Source organism: Manacus candei, unplaced genomic scaffold, assembly GCF_025592945.1.
Source record: "Manacus candei isolate 608988 ecotype Guabito, Panama unplaced genomic scaffold, ASM2559294v1 h1tg000057l, whole genome shotgun sequence".
NCBI lineage: Eukaryota > Metazoa > Chordata > Aves > Passeriformes > Pipridae > Manacus > Manacus candei.
Genome location: NW_026138105.1, coordinates 13,318,567 through 13,345,051, shown reverse-complemented (window position 1 = coordinate 13,345,051; position 26,485 = coordinate 13,318,567). Strand labels below are relative to the sequence as shown.

Genomic DNA, 26,485 nt, shown 5'->3' with positions numbered 1-26,485 from the left:
GGGACCCCCAGCACATCCCCCTGCATGGCGGCTATGATCTGGGTCACTGCTTGAGCACTGATCCACTGCTGATTCCTCTGGGAAGCTGAAGGCTTCTCCTTGCTCTAAGTGGGGCGAGAGCTAGAGCAGGGGCAGGGGCAGGGCAGGGCAAGGTGGGCTGGCAGATATTGCACCTCTCCACAGCCCAGTCAGAAAGACTGGTGACCACCAGATCCCAGGCGGGGCCAACAGGGGCACATCTGGCTCTGAAACTTACGCAGGAGCAGCAAAGGAAGACCATGCAGAAGGACTCCATGATGCCGGCGATCCCCACCACCCAGGTGAGGCGCAGGAAGAGGATGACTCCAAAGATGTTCTGGAGGCAGGGCAGGTAGACGCCCATGAAGGTGCCCATCCGCGGGGCCTGTCGAGGGAACAGCAGCCATCAGGGCTCACGGGCCTGGCTGGCAGAGGAGCAAAGGGTCCTGCTCCTCCTGCAAAGCAGCCAGGGATCCCAGGTGAAACCACCCCGATCAAGGCCAAGGGACCCTCTGCCCCCAGGGCAGCCTGTGGCCCAGCACTGCACAGGCAGGGGCTGGGGAAGAGGCTGTGTCCCTCCTTAGTCCTCACCTGCACCGGCTTCTTCTTGCCCCCATCATTGTTCTCAGCCTCCTCGTGCTCCCGGCTGCCCTGTGGCAGGTTGGTGTAGTTGGCCAGCCCACTCAGCAGGGACGAGACCATGGGACTGGTGTCCATCTCCTCCTGTGGAGAACAGAGCCTCGAGCTGTGAGGACAGTTCCTGGGGACCCCAGCCAGCCCCAGGACCCGGAGACCTCACCAGAAGCCACCCCACATGCCCACCCTGCACTGGGCATGTCCCAGTGCCAGAGTGCAGGTCAGGGTGCTGCAGGGCAGCTGCCCAGCTTGGCCCCCTCCCCAGCATCCTCCCTGCCCCAGTGCCTGCACGCCCTACCTCGAAAAGTGCCATGTTCTTGCCATCGTACTCTTTGCCCTTCTCCAGGTCCGTGCTGTTGATGAAGGGGCTGCTCTCCTTGGGATTGCCATCGCCTGCAGAGACACCACTGGGTCAGTCAGGCAGCCCCTGCCCCTGCCCACATCAGGAGAACCTCCACCATACAAGGTCACTGCTGCGAGAGGTCACAGCCACCCACAGCTCCCACAGGAGGGCTGACAGAGCTGCGGGCACCATGTTGGCACCCAGTCCTGGCACAGGCAATGGCAGCCCCGGCGTCCCAACCTCCAGCATCCCCTCCCACACCACACACAGGCATGGGCCGCTGTCCCCAGGAGCCACGTGCTGCCCTGCCCAGCTGTGCTGACACGCAGACCCGACGGAGCGCATCCACGCACTGAGGCAGGCGGACTGGATCCAGGGGGAACCCTCCGGCGGGACAGCTGGAAGCAATAATTCATGGCACCAGGTGCCCGTGGGTGAGCACGCCGGGGCTGCCCGCAGCACTGCGTCGGCAGGGACAGGATCCGGCCGGCTGCTCAGCGCCAGAGCAGAGGGGATGGTCCCGGCACAGTGCCTGGGAGTGAGGCGAGTGGCCAGGTGTCTGGTCCTGCTCCCAGACACACACCACAGGAGTGGGGGCCACAGGGCAGGAAGGTGTCCGGCAGTGCCGCCACCAAGGGCAGTTGGTGCCCGGGGCAGCAGAGCCACCCACAGCAGTGCAGGACCCACAGAGCTGCCAAGATGGGGCCACTGCCACTCACTGTATTAATGACCTAGTGCAGAAGAAACAGAGTTGGCTTAATAGTGAGGAAAACAGCTGAGCTGCAGAGCAGCAGAAATAAATCAGGCTGGAAATGGAGCAGCAGTGAGGACGGCGCTGCCGGAGAGGCACAGCCCTGAGTAAAGGCCCAAAGCGGAGAGGAGCCGGGACACAGGGACCAGGAGCCAAAGGACACAGTGCTGGGCAAATGGCTGGGTAGAGATGGTCCCCACAGCACAGGGAAATGTGGGCAGGCAGGCTGGTCCCCGGTCCTGGGCATGGAGAGAAGGGCTCCCTGCCACACACCCGTCCCACCACCATGGCCCCGCAGCCAGAGCAGTTGCACTGCCAGTGGCTGCCGCACCACTGGGCAGGCTGCCTGCGTGAGCAGGGTCACAGACCAGCTCCACACCCTGCGGCCAGGGCAAGAGATGTCCTCTCCCCCATACTTCAACATGGAGCCCATGAGCACCTGGGGGCAGAAGGACAAAGCTGGGACAGTGCAGCCACCCACTCACGGTGGCAGCCCCAAGACAGACCCTACAACTGTTTGGAGCAGCCTGGTCCTTTGAAGAGAGCCAGCCTCCTGCCAGTTGACTCATGTTCATGATCCTGGGAGCCAGTGTGCAGCAGTGATTCACCATCTGCAATTCCCCAGCAGACGCTCCTGGCTGACCAGGAGGTGAAACCCCAAGTGCCACAGGTGACACCAAACCGTGGGCTGGCCCCCACCTCCTGCCATCCCTGGGCTCCTCCAGTGTGAGGCAGCAGGGCAGCAGTGTCCCTAAGGGCCCAGCCACATCCCAGGGCACAGCCCACAGGTTCCTTCTGCACAGGAATGGCCATGGCAGTGGCCATGAGACACTCCAGCCCATGGGTCCTGCCAGCCTCACTCCAGAGTCCTCTTGGACACACACCCAGCACCCCAGGCTGCACCACTGGCACATGACCTGCCCCATATCCCCCACAGAGAGTCTCAACACGGACCCAACGTGCTCCTTGCTCCAGGTTTGGTATAAAGTTTGAATGCTCATTAGGTAACAGCAACAGTGTGGGCTGGCACCCACCCGCTCACCACAGCTCTCGCCCACCCACAGCAGCTCCAGGGACTGTACTGATGTGAGACATCCACCATGCCAACAGGACAACACCCAGGCTAATGCTGGGGCCATCCCCAGTGTGGGCACACAAGGACATAGGACCAGGGGTGGCTGGAGCCCACCTCCTCCTCGGGACTGAGTGGGGCTGGGTGGCAGCCAGGGGGCACGGGCAGCCTGGCAGGGGGACGTACTTGCAGCCTGGCAAGGCTCTGGGACCCCTCCGGGGGAGCAGAGCCCGCGGGGGCCTCGCCTCGCCGCCTGGTACCCAGCCGACGACATCACCGTGCAGGTTTCCATGGCAACGGCGAGCCACGGCCGCCTCGGCTCCCGCTCTTATGTAACGGCGCAGGCAGCCGGACTCTGGCCCCACATGGCACCCGCGCCCTGGTCCGCTGGCACCCGACGGATGGCGTGGCCCTACCCCCGGCCCCAGCCCACCCACCGCGACCCCGCGGGACTGGCACTGCCCGGCTCTGCACGACAGGCGCCAGCAGTACCCTGGGGTGCCCACGCTCCAACCCACGTCACCACAACAGCACCCACAACTCGGATTCCCTCCACCCCCACCGCTGGCCACCGCCCCTTGCGCCGGGACCGCGGCCCGTGCCTGGCATCACCCAGGCTTGCCAGGGCCGGCCTGGGGCTCGGGAGCCCCTCTCCTGGTGGTGCCGCTGGTAGGACCGGCACCGGGAGAGGCCCCGTGCCGGTGGGAATGAGGATGCAGCACGGCTCGGGGGGACCCCCGGCCTCCCGCCTCGCCCCAGCCCCGTAGGCTGGAAGGAGTTAAGCACCAGGACGCGGGGTCCCAGGTGACAGAGCGCTCCCGCTCCTGCTCCTGACGGAGACCATTTTGCCGCAGCGGGGCTGGTGCAGCCTCTTCCCGGCAGCTGCCACAGACCCGTGGTCTGCAGGCAGGGGCAGGCAGGGCAGGCAGGGGCAGGCAGGGCAGGCAGGAGCAGGCAGGGCGGGAAGGACAGGCAAGGGGCACTGCACTCGTCCTCAACCTGCCACCGCCACGGCCAGCCCTGGCGGGCGGCACCAAGGGGCTGCTGCCTCCCGGCCCCGGGGACACGTGGGACACTGCCAGCCGCCCCAGCGCCCGCGGGTCCGGCCGTGCCCCGCTGCCCCAGTGCAGCCGGGGCCGAGCAGCAGCGGGACGGGAGCGCTGGACGGGGCTGGCAGCATCGAGGGCAGCAGCCCAGCCAGGAGAGACGGAGTGAGCCGAGCCGTGCCAGGCTTCGATCCCGGCGCTCAGCCGCCCCCCTCCCCAGGGATCATTCAACATGAATCGGCCTTTTAATTTGCTGCGGTAGCTGGAAGGGCTGGCGGCGGGATCGCTGGCAGGAACCCGCAGCCCCGCCGTGGACACCACGCAGCCCCTCTCGCGGCAGGGTTTCCACCAATCTGCCTGCCCGGGGCAGCCCAAAGCCGACACCGGCAGCCCGGGGCCCCGGCGCCGAGGGACCATCACTGCACTCCCGGAGCCCCCCAGGGCAGTGCTCGGGCAGAAGTCACAATTTGATCTTCTAATGGCTTTTTACTTAGCCCTAAATTGGGTTTGGAAGCGTCATGTCCCTTATCCCAAATCCTCCCTAATCGCTTTACACGGTGCAGGGCACCAAGCACTGGCTGGGGGAGCCCCAGCAGCCACCCCCCACTGGCTAATTAACCAGGGCTGCTGCCGGGGCTGCTGCTGCCTGCTCCTGTCCGACCGCGGCCGGCTCGTCCCCTCCGCAGCACCCAGAACACGGTGAGCCCCAGCCAGGGACATCGGGCGCCGGGGCTGCGGCACTGGCCAGGAGGAGCACTGGGTGAGGAGGGACGTGGCAGGGACAGCCCCGGCCCCACACCCCCTTGCGCCTCCGTCTGTGCTCCTGCACGGGGCTGCTGACAGCTCCGGAACCCCCTGTGCCACCCCCCCGCCCCGGTCCCCCGGCCCCAGGGGTAGCAGCAGTGCGGCGGCTGCTCACGGCACTGGGGCCGCCTCGGGGCTCCCCTGGAGGCACACAGGACACCTTGACTTTTGTCACAGGACACCTTGACTCCCGGGGCTCTGCCTGCGGCAAGGGGCACCCCAGGGTGACCCCAGCAGCCCGGAGAGCACATGGGCGAGCACGTGGCCCTGGCTGATGTCCCCAGCTGCTGCCGTTTTGCAGGAGCTGCTGGCCAGGGAGGCCACGCTGCTGTTCTGTCACTTCCAGCTATCAAGGGGACTTGACTGCACAGCCACTGCCTGGCCCGGGGCTGCCAGCCCGGGGCAACTAGGGCAGATGGGGATGGCCAAGGGGCCTTATGGTGGTGGCATCTCTGCACCCGCCCGGGCTTCCTTCTCCCCTGCACAAGGGTGTCTGACAGCCGCCCTGGGGAGGGTGACCCTCAAAGAGGCCATGCAGCCCCTGCAGCCCCACTGGGGCAGAGACCACTGGTGGCCAGAGCAGTGCTGGCTCGTGCTGGCAGCGTCATGGCAGTGCCAGCTCCGGCTGCAGCGTGGTGGGGGGGCAGGGGGGTGGGGGAGGGTGGGGGAGGGTGGGAGAGTGCAGTGTGAGGGTGGGATGCTCCCTCTGCCCTAGGGCTGCACTTTGCCCCTCCAGCCAGGAAGCACACTGAGTGGCCTTTTGGGCTGGATTCCTTCACTGCCTGACCCAAATTGGACCAACTGCTACTTCAGACCTATCCTCTTCCTTCCTAAACCTGGGATTATCCTCCCTTTGATCAGCCGGCCCTGCAGCGCAGGATTTCCAGCACAGGCGCTTTGGCTGGCTGCATTTAAACAGCTTCCCAGATTCTCCGACAGCCCAAGTCCTCCCTTGGAAATGGCCGTGGACACAAGTTCCAGCAAAGCTCCTGGCCCTGGGTCTGCCCTCCTCGGACATCCCACTGCCCCTGGGCTGGGCACCGTCATGGCAACCTGTGGTGGGGCTGCAGCTGACATCCCCACACCCCAACCAGAGCAGAGTGAGCTGCCAACCTGGACACTGCAGGCTCCTGCTCCCCACTCCCATCACCTCCCCAGAGGGTCTGCACCAGTCCAGCCATTGTTGGGCTGCTGGGGCTGGAGCCCTTCCAGCCCTGGTCATGTGGCTCGCACAGGCTGTCCCGAGCAGGACCTGAGCGAGGACATTGCTGGCCTTTCTGATAAAAATGGCTTAAGTGGCACCCAGGGCTTCAGCGGCTGTGCTGGTCTCGGCAAATTGCTGGACATCCAGCACTGGAACAGCCAGGACATGTGGAGGGGGCCTACTGGCATGCAACAGCTCTGCCACCCCCAGGTTGTGTCCATTGTCCCCGCAGACAGACCTCGTGCTGGGAGTTCAGCATGACCCTTGGCACAGGGGGGACAACTCAACTCCCCACAACAACTGCCCTTGTCATGGGTGTGGGGGGCTCTGCTGAGTCCCTTCTTACAGACAATCCCTGCTCTCCCAATCCCTCCACACTCCTGCTTCCTCCAGCCCTTCAACCGCCATCCCATAGGGCACCATCTCGCCAGGCTCAGCTCCAGGGACAGTCTGCCTGGTCCATCTGTAGTGGCACTGAGTCCAGCCCTCCTGCCAGACCCCGGGAGAGCAGAACTGCCTGCTGCCACGCCGCCGGCACTGCCACAATGGAAAACGGTGAGTGGAGGAGAAACCCTGGTGCTGCAGAGGGCAAGGGGAGGGCAAGAGCCCAGGGAAGGGCACGGCTGGGGGCCAGTGCGGCAACCCCAGTCCGGCAAGGTGCCCCCAGAAGGTTCCTGCCAGCCCTGACCTTGAGTGGAGCCGCAAATAAACAAGCAAATAAACAGGCTGGGGTCGGCAGAGCAGAGGAACATGCAGAGCCTGGCTGTGGCTGTGCCCAAAGCCCCACTGTGGGCAGCTGGGACCCCCACAGCCACTGCCAGAGCCAACCCTGTCCTCCCGACTGGGGCTTTGGCAGACCCCAAGAGGGGACCTGGGAGGGGGACTTGGTGGGGTCTGTGAGGGTCAGAGAGGCAGTGCAAGTCCTTCTGGACACACACTGCATCCCCCTGGCTCCAGCCTATCCCTGTGCCCAACAGGAACACACGCAAGACCAGGGCCGGAGCTACCTGGCTCTCTGGGGCTGGACGTGGCCCCGGGGAGAGTGGGGACCCTCACACAGCTCGGCGATGCCGGATGCCCAGGGGGTTCAGGCCGAAGCGACAGCAGTGACGGGGCGGCTGGAGGGCCGAGCGGCCCCTCGCCCGTGGCGGGCAGTTGCCCTGAGCCGGGGCTGCGCCAGGGCTGCAGCGGGACGGGGCACGGTGCGGCACGGCACGGGCTGGACTGGACCAGCTCCGCACGACAGGGCTCGGGTCAGCATGGCCGGGCTCGGTTCGGCTCGGCTGGGCTCGTCCCCGGGCCGAGCGGCTCCTGCCGGCCCCGGCTCAGGGCCCGGGCGGCCACTTCAGCACCGCGGACAGCGGCGACGGCCCCGGGGGGCGGTGGGTGCGTGGGGGGGGCGACAGGGACGGGGAGGTGGGAGCGGGGAAGGGAGAGGGGGCCGGCTGCCCGGGATGGGGAGGCGGCTGCCGGAGATGGGGGTGCGGCAGCAGGGAAAAATGGGGGGGCGGCAGCGGGGGTGAGAGAGGCGATAGGGAGGGATGGGGGGGCGGCAGCCGGATATGGGGGGTGGCAGAAGGGAGGGATGGGGGGCTGCAGCGGAGGTGCAGGAGGCAGGGGTGGGGGGCGGCAGTGGGGCGCGGGGATCCCTGCGAGGGTCCCGGGCAGGTAGGAACAGGACCGGTGCGGCGGCCGGCAGAGGCTGTCCAGGAGGCGGCGGGACCGGACCGGTAGAATCGCCCGGAGCTCAGCAAGCTGCCCCCGCCCGGGAGGAGGCTCCCCGGCGAGCCCCGCACGGCTCGGCCGCGCCACCGCTTCCCAAGGCTGCCGCAGCGGCGGGAGTGCGGCCGGGGCTGCGCGGAGGCGCCGGGAGCGGGAGCATCCCCGCACCGCCCGCCGCAGCCCCGCGGGGCCGCGAGCTGCCGTCGCGGCCGGTGTCGGTGCCTGTGCCGCCCGCCCGCCCCGCGGCGGGGCACCCCCAGCCCCCGGCCCCCGGCTCTGCGCCGCTTCTGCCCCCCGCCAGCGCCGAGCCCCGGCCCTCGGCCCGGCGGGGGCGGCCGCCCCGGGGCTGCCCCGCTGTCCCGGTCGCCGGTGCCGGTGCCTCACCTTGGCTTGCGCCGCCGTCGCCGTCCTCGCAGTCGGTCAGGTTGTTCAGCATGGCGCCGGTGCCGCGGCCGCTCGCTGCCGCCGGAGCTGGAGCGCTCGCTCCGCAGCAGCCGCGTCCCCGCGCCGCCCCCCGCGCCGGTGGGAGGGGGCTGCAGTGCGGAGGCGCCCGGGCTCACGGCTCACGGCTGCTGCCGGCGGAGCCCAGCCCGGCCGCCCGCTTCATCACGTATGCGGGAGGCATTGCCCCCGCCGCGGCGGGGAGGGAGGGGGGGCGGCGGCGGGGGGGGCGCGGAGACGAGTGAGCGGAGCGGGGCCGCCTCCCGGCTGCGCCAGGCGTGGGGGGGAACTAGGGCAGCGCTGCGGGCCCGGCTGGCGCGGGCGGGACGGGACGGGACGGCCCCGCAACCGCACCGACCCCGCACCCGCCCCAGCTCCGAACCCCGCCTCCAGCCCCCGCAACCCGCACCAGTGCCCACACTCCGCACCGGCCTTCGCACCGGGCCCGCACCCCGCCGCCAGCCCCCGCATCCCACACCAGCTCCCGCACCGGACCCCGGCGCAGTCCCGGGATCGGGCACAAGCTCAGGGTGTGCAGTGGGACAGAACCTGCGTCTGCAGGACCGACGCATCTCTGAAAGTTCCTGGGGCCCGGGGGCAGAGCAGCCCCTCCCCGGGCGGCTCCGGCGACCCGCGGGTCCTGGGTGGGGGCAGTTCCCGGGTGGGCAGCACCAGTCAAGCAGGGGACCCTTCCGCAGCCAGCAGGGCCCGGGCCAGGGGCGAAGCCCCCTGTCCCAGCAGCAGGACCATTCAGGGCACCTGGAGAGGGGGAGGGATGGCCAGACCACCCCACAGCAGAGCAGGGGGGACGGCAGAGGCAGTCGACCCTGCAGCATGGAGGACGCTGCCCATAGAGAGGAACAGGCTTGGTCTGACCTCCCCTGGGGCCCAGGGGGCCAGGGTCACACCCAGAACAGCCTCCTCAGACTCATAGGTCCAAGGCTGGCCCTGAAGAAGGGCCGAGATGGCACCGAACCCCCCGAGTCCTGTGCTGCTTGTGGAGCCCCCAGACCTCACAACAACCCCCTGCAGGACCAGGGGCACAGGCCACCCGCTGGCTGGGGGCTGCTGAAGGATCTTGTGGGGCTGCCGAAGGACCTTGTGGGGCTGCCGAAGGACCTTGTGGGGCTGCTGAGGGACCTTGCAGGGCTGCTTGCAGCTCTCTGTTCTCTCATGCACTTAATCCAGGAGGATCCCCGAGCCGGAGCTGGCTGCAGCTCCCGGCGTCTCCTCCGGCGCGGTCTGAGATCATGACAGCCCGCTGGCCTCCGTTACTTCTTGACGGCTGTAATTAATTGTTTACTTTCTCCTGGTGTGGGGCCAGCTGCTCTGCAGCGCAGAGGCTCCCCGGCCTGACCTCGTAGGCGGGAGGGAGGCTCGGACCCCTTGCCCCAGCCCAGCAGGATGATCTGATCCCTGCCCTAAGGTTGCAGCCAGGACCCCCAGACTGGGCATCCCTGGAGAGCTCCAGTGGCACAGCCCCAGCTCCATGGCAAGTGGCACAGGATGGCAGCAGGGAGGGTGGGCAGCTCAGGGTGGGCACCCCCCACCCAGGAACCTGCATGGCAGCCACTGCATGGAGCTGCCCCGACCAACCACAGCAGCACCAGCCCCTCACCTCTGCATCCCTTGGCCCTGAGTAGGAGCCAGCACTGGAGCAAGGAAGGGGCTGGCCCACTCCCAAGGGATGGGACTGGGAGGCAAGGGCTGCAGGAAGAATGCAGAAGGCAGAGCCACACTTGCAGGTGGGTCTGGGGGGTTAGCAGAGCCTTCTCCCACGTGGAGGCTGTGGGCTGGGCAGAGGGGCAGTGGGCTGGGGTCCAGCCATGGTGAGTGCCAAGCGACGGAGGGTGGTTTTTTGCAGGAGGCCACAGCGCGTGGGCTCGGCACAAGAGGGATTTTCCTACTAAAACAGATGGGGGGGAGGGAGCACGTGAAAGACCACTAATCCCCTAATCCCTGGATTATGGCTCCATTTCAGGGGTTGGGATTTGACGGCAGCACAGGGGGCTACGCTGTCAAGACTGCATTGGCTTAGCTCATGCACAGGGTGCCACCAGCATCGGGGGACAAACTGAGGGTGTCTCTGGGGCAGAGCAGACCGAGGGGGCTTGATCCCCCAGCAGAGCACTGACCTAACCCCGGCCCAAATGCCCAGGGCTGGGTATGTGGTTCAGTGTGCTGGGAGCGGGGAGGTTTGGCACGGTTTGGGCATCACCCATGCCCTTGCATTGCCTGCAGCCCCACTGCAGGCAGCGCATGTGCATGGGGAAGGAGGAAGACAGACGTTTTTCCCTGGCCATGGAGGGGGGGATCAGCTGCAAGTGGCCCCTGAGCCTGAGTAGCAGGCAGGAGCCTGGCACCGGGCCAGGCAGAGCATCAGTGCCCCACTTAACTGCAAGAGGCTGCCCGGGAATGACGATGGAGAGAGGCATGACTCCTCTGCCAAGCCAAGGAGCATCCCTGCAAAGTGTCCTGTACCCCTGCAGAGCTTCCTGAGAACGTCCCAGACCCAGTCACATAGAGCCTGGGTGGGGGGAACCATTCCCACAGGCATTCCCAGGGCCAGCATCCCGGCCATTGGCCACACAGCCCTACCCTGTCCTGTCACCAGCAGCGGTCAAACCTCCCAGGAGTGAGACACGTGCTGGAGGTGCTGGGAAACCTCCTGAGGGCAGGGAGCGGGCAGCTGGCAGCACGCCACCCGGAAAATGGGGCAGCCGCGCTGTGGAGATGCCGGTCAGCACGGCTGCACCACCTGCTGTGATCCCCGGGCACAGTCGGCAGCCTGCCCACCTGCATCCTGCCAGGATGGGACACCAGGGGCTCAAGGGTGTGAGGGCAGGCAGAGGGCCTGTAGGAAAGAATGGCTGTGGTAGGAGAGATCCCAAGAGCACACAGAGGTGGGGGGAGCCTGTAGGTGCAGCAGGGCAGGAGGGCAGTGATGCCCACACCCAGCCAAAGGTCATGGTGGAGGGTTTGTATCACAGTGTGACCCACACCGCCCTGTTCTGACAGCCCCATGAGTCCAGGGGCAACATGTCCTGCGGCACCTCAGCAGGATGGAGGGGTCTTGTTCATACCCATCCAAACAGGTCTGGGCCCTGCCAGCAGCACTAGGGTGAAAACAGAGCCCATAGGCAACGTGGGCACCAGCTGGGACTTGCCACCAGCTCCATCAGTGGGATAGGACATGGAGGGGGATGGTGTCCTGTGGGGCTGGGAGAGGAGCCATGGGAATCAGTGTAGCTGCTTGAGGCCAAGAGCAGAAGGGCGGCAGTGGGACAGAGCGGACAGGAGGCCATGGGGCAAGGCAGGAGCTGTGAGCTCCTGCGTCATAGGAGCCCAGCACCACGCGCAGCTGGCGCAGCGTCCCCAGCTGCCCTTGCCCAGATGTCTTGCCGGCAGCAGGGCCGTGGCAGCGGGCGGACGGGCAGCCTGGCACAGGGATCAGCAGTGGAAGCAGCCTCCTCCTGCCAGGCCCTGCTCCCAGCGACGCAGTTGAGGAGCCCCCAGGCAGCCTCATGCCGGCCGCAGCACACTGGGGATGCCAGGCAGCCGCTGCCAAGCAAGGGCCAGAGGGCCCAGTGATGGCCAAGGAGCAGCTGCACAGACACCACTGGCCACCGCCAGAAGGGTTGGGTGTGGTGTCGGCTGATGAGGCTCTGGAGTGTCCTGTGTCCAATATGGCACCTCTCACCCAGCACCACAGCCTGTGCAAGGACCCTCACCCTGGCACCCCACTGGACCACTTGTGGTGGGTTCAGTGGCACAGAGAGGCCTTGGGAAGGTGGTGCAAGCAGCAGATGGGGCTTAAGCTGCTCCAGCCCCCCCAACAGCATACCACCCCCATATCATTGGCCCCTCCATGGCACAGCCCCTTGGTGCTTCTAATGACACCCCAAAGGCACCCGATCTGCCACAGACCTGACCTCAGTGGCTGAATGGAGAAGCCAGGAGCTGAGGGAGATGGGGGGCCAGGGGAGGCTCCTTAGCAGTCCCCATCTCTCACATACACCTCTCTGTGCCCTGTGCCTCGAGTGGGGACCCTGCCCCATCCCTTGTACCCTGGTCCCTCTTGGTAGTGGCCCTGCATAGGGGTGCAGCCAGGGCTGGTGAGGTCCTTACTCTATCCAAGCCCCCCCAGGAGTTCACCTCCTGCCCAGAGCCAGCCTCACACAGCTGCCCCACAAAATCTTGTCCATCGCCCATGGCCCACAACCCCATGGCCCCACAGCCCCCAGCTGAACCCCCCCTCCTCCAGCACCAGGAGTCACGGCAGGGATGACACCAGGACCAGTTTCCACGGCAACGAGAGAGGCTCCTTAACCGGTTGGTTGCCATGGCTACTGCCGCCGAGCCCGGGTGCTTGGGATGCGGAGAGGCTTCGCGCTGGCGATGCCCCGGTGCCCCGCCGGGCCAGGGCGGCTGCCCCACGGCCAGCGCAGGGGGCAGGGGGGGAGCAGCCCCACCGCCCCGGGTGGGTGGGGGACACAGCCTCGCGTTGGGTCTCGGAGGAAACCCATCGATCCCCTGCCCCGCGGGGGCCCGGCTCGCCCCGCCCCCGCGGCGGGACCGGGTCCCCCCGGGGCGGCGGCACCGGCGGGTCCCGCGGGCGGGGCGGGGCGGGGCCGGGAGGGGGCGGGGTCTGGCGGGACACACCCCCTACCGGAGCCGTCCCGTCCCGGTATCGCCCCCTGGCGGTGCCGGGACCCCGCGCAGCGCCGTCCGCCCCCGCCCGCACAGACCCCGCACAGACCCCGCGCCGCCACGTCCTGTCCCGTCCCTACCCGACCCGACCACCTGGGCCCAGCCGCGGTCCCGGCCGTACAGCGACAGTGACCTGCGCCCGGCCCCGGGGCCCCTGTGGCGGGGCGCTGCCCGTACCCTGCCCGCGCCCTGCCGGCACCGGGCGGTCCCTTCCCGCGGCCGCCCCTGCCCGCGGTCCTCACGGAGGATGAGATTTCTCCCCAGCAGCACCAGCGTGGGGCCGCTCCCGGGCAGGGCTGGCCCGGGGGGGCGGCCTCGAGCCTCGCAAGGGGCCCTGAGGATGGCACCAGCCCACGGAGGGGCTGGGGGTCCACAGGCTGCCCCGAGGGTCCCAGGACCATTCCGGCAGAATTCCTGCTGGCTGCAGGCCCCTCCCCGCGCTCGGAGCACCCTGAGGTCCCTGGGATTTCCATCGCTCTGAGCCGCCGACAGCCCCACGCATGACACTGGGATGGGGCCAGGAAGCACTGGAGGCCGGTCCCTCCCGGCACCGCTGCTATCCGCAGCCCCTGTCAGCCCCGCAGCTGCCAGCCCCAAATATCCCCTCCCACCCATCCCCCAGGAGGTGGTATCCAAGGTCCCGGCGCAGTGGAGCAACACGGGGCATGACCTAGGGCAGCCTGGAGACTCCCTGCACACTGCCCAACCCCTCAGCACCCACCCTGCCATGGCCATGACCACCCCACGACGTAGGATGGGTCCCGGGCACCCCTAGCAGGGCCAGCCACTGGCTGTCCTCTGGGAGGGCACAAGGTCACAGCTCAGACAGGAGGATGTGTCCCTCGCTCCCACTGTGGCTGCTTGCCGTGCCCACCCCAGCTCCTTGCAGCCCTACACCAGCAGACTGGCTGCCAAGCCAATTTCCTGGAGGGCCACAGAACTCAGCCACAGCCCCAGCTCATCATTGTCCGCTCTGACTCAACACAGCCCACGGGCCAGGCCCAGCTGCCCCAGATGCCACAGGGTGACAAGTGGCCCTGCACCTCCTTGCCAGTGGGTCCAGCCCTACATTGCCCACCATGGCAGGATCCCAGACAGGGGCCCCACGGGCCGGAGCCCACCACCGGGGGCACAGCCCAGCCCGGGGGCCGTGGCGCCCATCCGGCTGCTCGCGCCTCCCACCCGCGCCCTTCGCCGAGGGTGCAAGGTCACAGCTCCAGCAGCACGGTGCTGCCGTCGGCTGGTTTTCTGGGATCGATACGGCTCTGGTGACAGCACAGCCCCACCGCCACGTCCCCTGAGCACCGCGAGGCGATGGCTGCCAGCTCCAGTGCCTGCGTCCACAGCAGCCTGGCGGCCACCATGGGCTGGCCACAGCCTGCCTTCCCCACATCCTCACCCTGGCCTGGCCACAGCCACCCTCCACCGTGGCTCCCCGGGGAGCAGTGTGGCCTTTTACCCACAGCCGACCCCCAGCCATAACCCCACTTCATCCCGCTGCCAGTCCCACAGGAGCAGGGCCTCCTCGCTCCGACAGCCCCTGGGACAGGGACAGAGCAGGGGAGCTCCCTGGGGGAACAGGGGTGATCCCGGGAAATATGTCGGGATGAGGGGTCCTGCCCGGGCAGCCAAAACCCACTCCCCACTCTGCACCCCCCATCTCCTGTGTCCCAGAGCTCCACGCCATCCCTGTTCCGGGGGGTCCGCACCACCTCCGAGGGGCCTGACAGACCGACCGTCACTCCGCACCCCCCCGTGGTGCCCGACGGCCCGGTCCTTCCCACGGACCCTCCCCGCCGACCTTCCCCACGGACCCTCCCCACGGACCCTGCCCTGCCTCGCAGACCCTCCCCACGGACCCTCCCCGCGGCCCTTGCCCTGCCCCCGGAGCCCCCCCGAGCCCTCCTTGCCCCCGGCGCTCACCCCCGCCGCCGGTGACGGTGAAGCGCCCGCTCATGGCCCCGCCGCCGCCACAAGTGTCTCCGGCCGAGGCGGCCGCCGAGCGCGGCCCCGCCGGGCGCTGACCGGGGTCCTAGTGCCCGCGGCACCGCCCGCCGCGCCGCCCCCGCGGCCGCAGGGCTGGCTCCAGTCCGAGCGGGTCGGCCCAGCCCCGTTTCGTTCGGCTCGGTCCTGCCCGGCCGGCCCGACTCGACGGGACGGGACCACTCCGCTCCGCCGCGCCCGGTCGGGGCCGCAGCCGCTGCCGAACTGGGGGTGCTTGGGACCGTGCCCCAACGGGGCGGGAAGGGACGAGACCGCGCTCTGCCCCCGCCCTGCCCGGAGACTCGGCCACTAATTACAACTAATTACGGCCCTGGGGCTGTGGCCGCCCCACCCTGCCACGGACCCGGGCACCCCCGGGCACAGCCCCGGCCCTGGCCCTGCCGCCAGGCTCTGCGGCCGCGCAGACACAAGCCGGGGCCGGGGGGGCTTCTACGGGGTCAGCCCGCAGTGGGGTCCTGGCTACAGTGGGTAGTCCGGTCACACGCCGTGTCCCGGCCATGCACCGTGTCCCAGTCGGTGGCAACCGCCCGCTCCTCATCGCCGGAGCGCAGGGGAGGGCAGCGGGGGGCGGGATACCCGGAGCCACAGCCTGGGGGGCCTGAGAGGGGGCCGCGCCTGGCATAGGGCTGATGGCGGGTGATACTGGGACCAGCGGATATCCTCCCCGGTGAGATCCAGTGTCCCTGAGGGATCCACAGTCCTTAGCACAGGGGGACTTGGTGGCAGCCCCCCACCCAGTGCCCCCTTCCCCCTGGCACACCCCAGCCCAGGGGAGGGCGATGCCCCCGGCAGGAAGGGGTTCTCTGCCCCGTGGCTGCAGCCGCTGATGGAACACTCGAGGCTGTGTCCAAAGAATTGTCTTTATTACAAATGGGCGGGTGGTTGGCAGAGCAGGTGGTTGGTGGAGTGGGCAGCAGGTAGGAGTGGTCAGACCCCCATGTCCCGCCCCAGTGCGAACCCAGGCACCAGTTCCCAGTGGGGCTCAGCCCAATCTGGCATCGCTGGCTCAGGAAAAAGACAAATTTGTCTCAAATCCGTGTGCGGTTTGCACCAGGCAAACGCCTCTGTGCTGTGGAGCCAGCGCTGGCAGGGGTGACACGATGCCAGCTGTGGCAAGAGTCCTGCTCCCCATCTGGGGCTCCCTGAACTGGGCAGCTCCCAAGAGGTGACCCCAGGACCCCCTGTCCTTTCCTGCCAGGGACATGGTGAAGCCCCTTCCTCGGCTGGGGCTGGCCACAGCCAGGAGGCCCCCGGGGGTCAGCCTGTGAAACGGGAGCCCGCGGGTTGGGAGTGGTGGGCAGGGAGCAGCGCCGGCTGAGCCAGCGGCTGGTCGGGCCCTCAGTGCTGGGGACACTGCAGGATGTCATACTTGACGTAGCCCACCCGGTCCACTTGGTAGCGCGGTGTCATCCTCCAGTAGAAGTCGCCCCGGCAAAAGTGGTACTTGTCTGGGCAAGGAGGGGGCAGAGGGAATGGAGGGTCAGAGGGGGGCTGGCCATGCGGGGACCCATCCCAGTGGCTGCCCGAGCAGCAGAGGCACCTGGCACCCTGCACCTTGCTGGGTTTCCTGCCAGCCCCTCTGCAAGGACCCTCTGGAGCTGATGGCGTGCCCTACCCCAAGGCCATTCCCCACACACCCAAGCACCCTGAGTCCAGGACCAGGGCAATGCAATCCCTGCCCACAGGAGGCTTGGGGCAGCCTGGGGGTATCCACATGGCACCCACCCACCAGGTTCCACTCACCTTGGTAGAGGAACACGTTGTGTGAGTCAAGGGGAACACCAGTGAAAACGTCGTCGATGGCACGGGGGTAGCCCTTATCCACCCTCTGGACCTTCACATCCAGCCTGTGGGAGAGCAGGGCTGTGCTCAAGGCTGCTCAGAACCCCCCTCCTAGCCCCTTGCCAGGGGCATGGGCAGGCACTGCTGCTCTCTGGTCCTGCTCACCTCCAGTAGTTCTCCCCACTGAAGAGCAGCACTTTGCCACGGCCCCGCTGCAGGGCCCCCGAGATGCGGCCGGCTTCCTTCCCTATACCCAGCTTCTCGATCCCCCGGGGGCCCAGCACAGTCTTCCCAGAAAACACCCAGAACTGCCGACCTGTGGTGGGAGATAAGTGGAGGTGTCAGCTGGCCCTGGGGGCACCCCGGCTGCCAGTGGCACCGGGGCCAAGAGTGGCGGGGGCAGAGCTCACCAGCAAAAAAGAAGACTCTCTTGGTGAGCAAGTCCTGGAAAACGGCATCGATGGTGGCTGGGAGGCCAGGCCAGGTGTCAGCAACAGAGAAGGCACCCTGGATGCCCGATTTCCAGAAGGGTGAGTGGGTCCAGTATTTCCTAGTGGGGAAGGTTAGCCATCCTGATCACCCCAGTCTGGCACAGCCCGGTGGCCCCTCACACCCCCAGCACAGCCCCCTGCTCCCCCACATCCCTTCATCACCCCAGCACTGGCCAGGGAAGGAGGTGCCAGGTGCTGCTGCTCACCCATCCTTGAAGAAATACAGCTCCCCGTTGATCTCCGTGATAGCGTCAAAGTTCCTCTCCATGCAGGCATCCCAGCTGGGATCCACAGGAATGGGCACAGCTGTGGGCTCCGGTGTCTCCTCCTCCTCCTCCTCAGTGGTGGAGGTGCTGCCAGCCTCCGTGGGCAGGGGCTGGGGCTCCTCTGTGGGCACTGGCTGGGGCTCCTGCGTGGGCAGGGGCTGGGGCTCCTCAGTGGGGGCAGGTGCAGTGGGCTTAGGGCCAGAGCCACGACCTGGGCAAATACAGGGCAGGCTGTGAAGCTGGGGCCAGCCTCATGCTGTGGGCCCCACGATGTGCCCAGCTGTGGTGCAGCTGCTCACCATAGAGGTACTGGATGCCCTGGACATCATCGGGGTGCAGGTGGAAGTCCTGGATGTAACTGTACATGGGATACATCAGGGCCTCACGCACACTGGAGTGGTCCAGCCCCAGTGAGTGCCCGAACTCATGGGCAGCCACCAGGAAGATACTGTAACCTGGGGGAAAGCATCGGCCTCAGCACCCAGTGGGGCACAATGGGACAGGATGTGCCATCCAGAGACCACGGGCCCCACAGTGAGTGCGGTGGCACAGCGTGGATCTGGGGAGCACAAAGAGGAGCGCAGGCATAGGGGACAGTACCTCTGTCAGGGCAGAAGCCCCACTTCTTGTCGGTGTCGTAGTTGCTGGTGGTGGCACACCAGAGCTTGCCATCCTGCCGGCCCTGGCTGGTGCAGGCGCTGTAGGACTGCCCCAGGAAGGTGAAGGGGAAGACACACGGGTCCCCCTGGGAGTTGCCGCCGATCACCGCCGTGTCTGCAGTGCAATGTCAGTGGGGCTGGCCCCAGCCACACTGACAGCCCTGAGATCCTTCATGTGCCCACCCTGCTTGCCCCCCTGTCCCACCCCGCTGGCACCTCGGTTGGGGCAGAAGCCGTATTTCTTGTCCTGGTCGAAGTTGGCGGTGGTGGCACACCAGCGGTAGCCGTCGGAGCGCCCGTCCGTGGTGCAGGTATCGTAGGAGGTGCCGTCAAAGATGAAGGGGAAGACACAGGGGGCCCCATCACTGTTGCCGTCGTTGGTGTAGAGGACTGTGGGGCAAGGGGGAGTGAGGAGGACCCCGGGCACTGCAGGGCTGGGCAGGGGCTGTGGCCAAACTGCTACTCACGCTCGCTGGGGCAGAAGCCGTATTTCTTGTCCCGGTCATAGTTGGCAGTGGAGGCACACCAGGGCAGCCCATCCTTGCGCCCCTCCGTGGTGCACTGGGAGTAGGACTGGCCCTCGAAGATGAAGGGGAAGTGGCATTCGGCACCGTTGGCATTCCCATGACGGGTCTTCACCACTGCTCAGAGAGGGGCAGCTCAATGCCAGGCCTGGGGCTGGTGCCATCAGACACCCTGACCCGCCACGCCCTGCCCTTACCTAAGCCATTTCCCAGTGTCCAGAATTCGTCATCGTCAAAGTGGGCATCACCCTGGATGCCCCGGCCCGGGGGAAAAGCATGGGCCAGGAGCCCGTCCTTGCCATCGAAGGGGTATCCGTCCCCGTGCTCTGCAGGGAAAAGCACCCTCAGAGCTGGCCTTGCCAGAGGAGCCCTCATGCCCCCAGTGTGCACACAGACCGCCAAGCCCTGCTGGCACATGTTGGGGCAGAGGAACCCTCTGCAAAGAGATGTGAGACAAGGATCCCACAGGAAGGATATATCACCAGCCCCCTTCTCGCTCCCTGCCTGCCCACAGAACATCACCTCGGGTGCCAAACATGATCATGATGTCTGCCTCGCCACTGTATATCTGGGTGAAGGTGAGGGGGGTCACATCGCTCCACACTTGGAACGCCCGCCTGAAGGCGTCATCGATCACGGCACGGTCCAGGTCAGGGGAGTAGTTAATCACCCTGCCAGGGATGCAGTGGATCAGTGCTGCCAGGTCCCCTCCTCATGCAGAAATGACCCTGCTCTGCACAGGGATGTGCCCCCATCCCAGGAGGAGACAGCAGCATTGGCATGGCTGGGCAAAGCAGCCACCACCACCCTTGGTGTGGGGCTCAATGCTCTCCCAGGTATCAGGGAACAGATGCTGCTGCTGTACCAGCGTGGCCCTGGCAGCGCCAACACCCAGCTGTGCCAGCAGCACCAAGCCCAGACAAGGGTTGAACAGAGGCTGCTGCCCACCTGGTTCCTGAGGCTGTCTCCATCCCCCTGGGACCATCGCCCCGCGGGCAGAAGGGTTCATCTCCAGGGCAGACTCACCGGTACGTCAGGTCCATGTGGTCCCACTTGAGGTCCCCCTCAAAGGTGAGGAAGGTTCCCACGTCGGGGACACCACAGCGGGGAGCTCGCATGGCCTCCAGCGTGGCAGCATCCAGCTCCCCCGTCTCCTCCAGGCCCAGCTGCTTCTGCATCTTGCGCAGCGCCTTGCCCAGGGACACGTGCCTGCTGCCGGTCTTTGCCTCCGCCTCCGTGGTGTAGCCAAACTGCAGCAAGTAGCGCTGGGGAGCAAAGGTGGCCCAAGGGTGAGCGAGCTCCGGCACCCTCAGGCACCCATCTCAGCCTGGGCACCTCCCAGGGCTCAAGGAGAGAGACAGCTCTCAGGCTCTGCCTGCATCCCCTCGCTGCCACCCCGGGAGCCCCTTGAGATCCCAGGTGCTGGGAGGGGACCACAGGGCCACGCTCCCCTCACCTCTGCCAGCTGCAGATCCGGCAGGGTGCTGACCAGATCCCCCGGGAAGGTGACAACTGCCTGTGGCTTGCCCTGGAGAGGGGCTGCACAGCAGGAGACAGCCAGCAGCCCCACGGCAAGCGGGGCCAGGAGGAGGAGTGCCATGGTGTGTTGGTGGCAGGAGGGCTCTGGCTGTGCTGGTCCCCGCTGTCTGCTCTAGGTGCTGCCGGGCTCCCCGCTCCTATTTATGGGCCAGGAGGGCAATGAGTCACCCTCAGACCCCTCAGCGCCGATTCACTCCCTTCCCACGGTGACGAAACACAGACTCAGGCTCCTCCGATCGCTGCCTTAACTGTTTCATCACCTTGTTTACTAAACACACTGCATCCTGCAGCCACACAAGGACAGGATCGTGGGAGGGTGGCTGGGTAGATGCACTGGGCCATGGCATAGCACAGCACAACCACCCTGGGGCTGCCCTGCACAGGGCACTGCCCTGCTGGCCCCAAGACTGTGGTGGCTGTGGGGATAGCAGGGGGTCACTGGGGGCTGGCCGGGTGCTCAGGACCCTGCAGCTGTGTCATCACACTGGCTGACACTGAGCTTGGCTGGCCAAGGGCTGATGGTGCCAGAGGCAGACTCGTGGGGGCCTGGGTGGGCATGGGGGCAGAACCAACAGCAGAATCCCTGCCTGAGCCCCAGTGCCTGCAACCCACCTACCCAAGAGCTGGAAGCTTGGACCCCTACCAGGACACTGCATCCGTCCCCATGTCCCCACCACAGCTGTATCACCCCAGTGGGTCAGAGTGTTTCCAGCACTGGAGATCCCAGTGGCTCCTCACCCCATGGTACCTCTAAGTCCACGTGTCTTCAGCCAGCTGGCAGAGCCTCAGGGGACCAGGGGCAGTGCCTGCCCGGGAGCAGCTCTGGGCATGGGGACACTCCACCTGGTGCCATAGGACATGGGGGTGCCCTATCCTCCCTGTGCTGCTCCACAGGGTGCTGCTGATTCAGATTCCCACCCCACACAGCACAGACCTTGCCATGGGATGGTGTTTTCCTGCTTCTCCCAAAGTGCCTACGCTTGTGGGAACAGGAGCGGTGAAGGGGAAAGCAAACAGGGATGAGGAGCAAGGGGAAAACAGATGGCAGAGAGCAAGGCGCAGCGTCAGCGGGGGGGAGGGAGGGCTGCTGCAGCCCAGCAATGCTGCCTGAGACACAGGTCCCAGGCTGGATCCCCTGCCCCAGCTCTCGCTAACCCAGGCTCACAGGGCTCCTTGACTGGCTTTGTCAGGAGCATCCTCTTGTTCCCCCCATTCCTGTTGGTGCCTGTTCTCCTGGCTCCCAACAACCCCAGACTGTATCCCAGCAGCCACCCACTCCCCCCTATCACCCCAGCTCTGACTGAGCTGAACCAGCAGTTCCTGGCCCAGCCAGAGGACAAGCAGGTTATGCTGGCACCCAGCACAGCTGGGAATGGTGAGAGGAGGGGGCCACACTCCCTGTGCCCTTGCAGAGGAACCCCAATGCCCAAGGGAGGGATCATCCCTGGGGCAGTATCGCCTGCCAGGTGCCCAGTGCTGGCAGGATGTAGCTCAGGGCCACGGCACAGGGAGCTCCCAGTAGTGTGAGCCCTGACGAGAGGAAGCAACAGTGAGAAATCAGGGGGTTGCCTCACTCCCCACCACAGTCCTGCAAGAACAGCCCCTGTTCCCTGGTGCAGGATGTTGCTCCACAGGCAGCCACCATCCTGTGTCGGGTGTGAGAAACACAACCAGCCAAGCATCCCTCACAGCGGGACACAGCCCAGGGACCCCACAGCCAGATCATCCCATTGCCCCCTCCAGCCTGCCCCCCTTGCCCCTGTGCATGGCCCAGCTCTTTGCCAGGCAGGAGGCAGCGGCTCTCTGTGCTCCCTGCCCAGCCAGCAGCCGAGGCAAGGAGGGGGCTCTGTCACAGTGCTCCAATAACCTGCTGCAGCTGATGGATCCTGAGGCATGTGGGGAGCAGGCACTGCTCCACATCCTCCGCTCTCCAGGCTGCCAGGATCTCAGCCCACAGCACAGAGCTGTTGGTGGAGCTGGGTGCTAAAGAACCCCCGGGGCAGCTCAGGAAAGGTGACATTTGATGCCAGCTCCCGGATGCAGCCAGAGGGTCAGATCCGGCTCTGTCCTCTCTGTCGCTGTGGCAGATCCCTGGGCCTTTCTCATGCTATCCCCATCCCTCATTTCCACCACATGCAGGAGCCACAGCTCCCACAGCGTGGGCACACTGCCATGGCACCCCCACAACACACCATGGTGCTGTGCTGCCTGGGGCATCCCACGGGCAGAGCCACGACCCAGCAGCACAGAGCAGCACTGGCAGGAAAGGGGCTGGGAGGAGAGTGGGGGCTTGGAGCAAACAATGGCAGGAGGAGCCAAGAACCAGTGCCCCACACACCGTGCACCCCATCCTGGCCAGCCCTGGGGCAGTGGGAGCCCCGGTGGGGGGTTGCTGACCACAGCTCTGCCCTCGGCCTGGCCGCTCCCACTGACTCACGGTCCCGCTCACCAGCTTCCTCCTGGCATCATCCCGGGGGATTTTCTGGTGACTCTCTGGAGGCTCGGCAGGGAGCAGGGCAAGGGCAGCAGGGAAACCCCCGTGTCTGGTAGTGCTGGCACCCTCCATACCAGACAGGGAACTCTGCGGGATGGGCTTGTCACTGCTGGCATGAACCCCATGAGAGGCTGCCTGGGCCAGCTCGACTTGGGAGCTGGGGCAAGGCACAGGTCCCTTGGCATGGGCATATGTGGAGGGATGCTGCGGATGGAGGGAGAGGAGGGCAGAGGTGACCAGGGGCTGTGCCACAGGCAGGGGAGGGCTGTGGCTGGCAGGGACCCCAGGAGCTGTGCCCAACCTGGGCTGCCTGTGGCCCTGTTTACTCCCAGGACCTCCAAAAAGACAAGTGAGATGGAAAAAACCACACAGACATCCTCCCTCCCAGACACTGCCCGAGCCACGAGGCTGCCTGTCACCACCACTTCTCCCAAAAGGGGAAGGAACAGCCACCGCAGCCCCTTCCCACGCCCTTACTCATGGCCACCCTCATGAAGACCCTCTGTGGGAAAACTGGTCTGGGACCCCGGAGGGGGCTGGCTGCCTGCCTGTATCCCTGCCCGGGGCAGGGGCTGACAGGACACAGTGACATCTCTGTGTGGCTTCAGGTCTCCTACTGGGAAGTGCTGGTTGGGCCAGCAGTGACAACTGGGGATATTGTATGGAGCCAGAGCATGGACCCTCCCCAGCTTTATTCCTCTTGTGCAGGTGAGCAGGAGCAGGGTCAGCCAGGGAGGGAACATGGCACCAGCTGGCCGGGGAAGAGGTCGAACAGCCACAGCCACAGGGTGCACCAGGGTGACAAAGGTGTTGGAGAACTGAGGAGCTGGGGGTGAGAATTGAGGAGCTGGGCACCCTGGGCAGGGCTCAGGGGGGCACAGGAGGGGAGGACAGGCCCAGGTGTGTGAATGGCATTGGGCACTCTACCAGTGTGAGGGGCCGGGCAGGAGCGCAGTGGCAAGGGGAAGTGGGGTGGGAGAGAGTCAGCATCTTGTGCGGGTGAGACAGCACCGGGTCAGGAAGATCAAGCACCAGTCACAGAGGGAACACAACCTGTGCAGAGGGAAGGGAGCACTTGGACTTGGCAGATGCCACAGGGAGAGCCAGTGCCACAGCCAGACTCCCCAGCCAGCAGGCAGGGTACCAGTGTGTGTTACCAGCCAAGCCAAGCAGCTGCCAGCCCCCCTGCCCTGAGCCCATCCCTGCTCCTGTGCCATGGGCTCTGCAGCATTCCGTGGCCAAGGAGCGGAGCCGACACCCCGGCACTGACTGACCTGGCCTGTGGTGTGCATGGTGACCCAGGCATGGGGATGCTTGGCACAGGAGCAGGGCAGGGCACAGGGAGCAGCTCTGCGTCAGAGGCTTGGAGCCCCATCACTCCTGCTCAAGGGCTCCAGACAGAAACAACATTCCTGCACACACTTCCCGTATGTGCTGCCCCGGCGCCGGGCCCCGCGTGGGCTGGGACTGCAGCCTCCAGCTGGGCCCAGGACCCTTCCTGGCAAACCACCCCACGTGCCACGGCTCTGCAGCGCTCCAGCACCTCCAGTGCCCGGCCTGGCACCCCTTCCCTGCCTACCCCAAGCTCTGTGGATGCACCTGCTCAGCTCCTTGCCTGTCCCTGCCTGTCCCTTGCCTCACCTGGGGAAGTCCCCACCCCTCAGCACCAGTTTCTTGCAAGCCTTTCATCCCTGTTTGCCCCGGGCAGGAGGTGGTGTTCTGCCCCCTCAGCCCCGCTGCCCCCCAGCCCCCGTGCTGCTGCTCCCACAGCCTCCCGTCTGGGTGAGGATGACGTGGCCGGTGTCACCGGGCGGCTCACCCCTCCCTGCGGGCACTGAAACCAGCACTGCCGTGTCACCACCCCTCCCAGCAGCAAAACACACATGACAGATCCCCTGGCTGCCACACCTGCTCCAGGCACACAGGTGGGTGGCACAGTCACCTCCCTGCACTGGGCTAGGACATCACCTTCCATGCCCTCCCCAGCCATTGCACACCCTGGGAACCCCTCCCCAGATCTGTTGGGGTCCCACCCAGAGCTCCATTTACCGGGCACCAGGGCCCGTGGCCAGCACAGTGACACAGCCAAATGCTGCAGGGGTCTTGTGCTTCAGGACTTGCTTTGCTGCTAACTCTGTCCCATCCCTTGACCCTCCTCCCACCTCAGCTTCTGCCTCCAGCTTTGTCCAACCTTTGCTCTACCAAACTTTCCCACCTACCGGGAGCAGGAGCACAGGGTGTTCAGGCAGGTGAGAGGGGCACAGGGTCCAGGTCACTCATGGTGCCTTTGGGAAGGGGGGGCTCGTGGGCACCCGCACGACTGTCACCCTCTCAGCATCCCCTTTGGGGTGACCTGCAGGATCAGCCCCGTGGAGGCACCTCATGGGGGTGAGGCAGGAGCTGGGAGATGAGTGGTGCAGGACAGGGCTGGGTGGCCGCCAGCTCTGGAGGGCACAGCTGCTGCACCGGGCCATCAGTGGCACAGCACAGCACGGGTGGGCAGCGCTCTGTGCCTGACAACGGTGACACAGGCACGGCAGCTGCCTGCTAAAACAGGAAGAGCAGCGATTGTGACAATGACGGGGAACCTGCCTGCCCGTGCCCACGCGCGAGGGGACAACGCGGCGACAGGAACCCGCGGCTGCCAGCGACGGAGAGGCTCGGGAATAAGGAGCGGGGGTTTGTGGAAGGTGGAATATGGGCAAAACTGGTGGTATTTAATTGTAAACTGCGCGAAGCAGAAGGAAGGGCGGTGGATGCAACACGCTCGGGTTTCAGTAAAACATTTGACAACTGTTCTAGAGCTTGCTGCCAAATTAACTCAGAGCAGCTCAGTTGTCAACACAGGCATATGGACAAAGCCCAGGCAGCCCAGGAATGGCACACACGGCCTGGCTGCCCTCAGGGAGCTGCCATGGCCACACAACCTTTCAAAACCAGGCATTGTGGAAGGAGAGGAAGGCAGGCCCTGGGCTGCAGGAGCACCGGGATGGAGAGAGCTGCTGTGTTGCCAGGGTGGAAGAAGGGCTGGAGAGCACCTGGCTGGGAACTGCTCAGAGTGGGCAGGGACCCCAGACCCCAGAGCCTGCTCAGCCCTGGGGTTAAGTGACCTCCTCTCATGGGGCAGGAGGGAGAGGGACTGAGCAGAGCAGCCCCCCAGGACCAGTCATGGGCAGGACTGCAGGGCTGGTAGAGTCTGGGAGCCCCAAGGCAGTGCTAGGTACTGACCCCCCACTCAGGGGAGCTTATCTGGGCAAAGCCCGGCACAGGGGGTGAGCACAGGGAACGGGAAGAGCCCGGCACAGCACATACCCGAGGCCTCTGGGGCCCTGCAACACACACAGTTCTCTGCCCACCTTGTTTATTTTACTTATATTTCAGTAATTTGCTGATTACCATTTTTTAACTAACCAGCAGTGATGAATCAGCAGCACGGGAGAGGGTGGAAGCCAGTGGCCTTGGACCGTGGCTCCGAGGTCTCAGGGTCTGGGAAGGAAGCCACAGGTTCCCTCCAGAAGGGGAAAAAAAACATCTAGCAGCAGGAGCAGCAGTTCTGGCAGGCACGGGGGAGCCAGCTGTTTGCATCCAGCAGCTCCAAACACATCCTGGAAAGGCTGCTGATGGTCCCAAAGCCTTGCAGGAATGGCAGCCATGGCTCCGACACGGGAACAAGACAAGACACACAGGAGAGGAAGCGCATGGCTTGGCACGGGCATCGCTCTGGCAGTGGGCAGGGGTGCAGGAGGCTGTGGGACAGACAGGACACACAGGGAGAGTCACTCTGTGCCCAGGGCACAGCCACCAGCAGCACCTTCTAGGTTGGCAGGCAGAGCCAGGGCCAGCAAGCTGCCTCGTGCCAAGAGGACTGTGTGAGGATGTAAGCGGCCTCACCATGGGCTTCCATGGGCTCCTCCAGCCTCTCAAGAGCCACTGGGAGTGGCTCCTGCCTCTCCCAGGAGTGCCCTGCTCGAGCCCAAGG

At 66.0% G+C, this 26,485-nt stretch overlaps 2 protein-coding genes across 4 annotated transcripts in view; both read right to left on the bottom strand.

Annotated features, from left to right (window-relative positions):
- SLC12A5 (solute carrier family 12 member 5) overlaps nt 1-14,845 on the bottom strand; it is a 32,040-nt gene extending 17,195 nt beyond the window's left edge. For 2 of the 3 annotated variants that reach the window (XM_051803160.1, XM_051803161.1), the window contains exons 1-4: nt 7,981-8,113; nt 953-1,047; nt 610-741; nt 257-403 (exon numbers count right to left, since the gene is read on the bottom strand). In XM_051803160.1, the coding sequence (XP_051659120.1) occupies nt 257-403; nt 610-741; nt 953-1,047; nt 7,981-8,032 (426 nt within the window). In that variant the 5' untranslated portion in view covers nt 8,033-8,113. Of the gene's footprint in view, nt 1-256; nt 404-609; nt 742-952; nt 1,048-7,980; nt 8,114-14,670 lie in introns of those variants that run through there. The other variant, XM_051803162.1, reaches the window with a different exon arrangement.
- A 750-nt stretch (nt 14,846-15,595) lies between these two features.
- On the bottom strand, nt 15,596-20,243 carry MMP9 (matrix metallopeptidase 9). Its single transcript, XM_051803173.1, has 13 exons — nt 19,930-20,243; nt 19,500-19,738; nt 18,996-19,144; nt 18,671-18,799; nt 18,417-18,590; nt 18,166-18,339; nt 17,891-18,064; nt 17,590-17,745; nt 17,231-17,501; nt 16,944-17,083; nt 16,699-16,849; nt 16,495-16,598; nt 15,596-16,199 (listed from the first exon to the last, which is right to left on the bottom strand). Exons 1-13 carry the CDS (start codon nt 20,071-20,073, stop codon nt 16,090-16,092), a joined length of 2,115 nt encoding a protein of 704 aa, XP_051659133.1. The 5' UTR covers nt 20,074-20,243; the 3' UTR covers nt 15,596-16,089.
- Between the last annotated feature and the right edge of the window lie 6,242 nt (nt 20,244-26,485).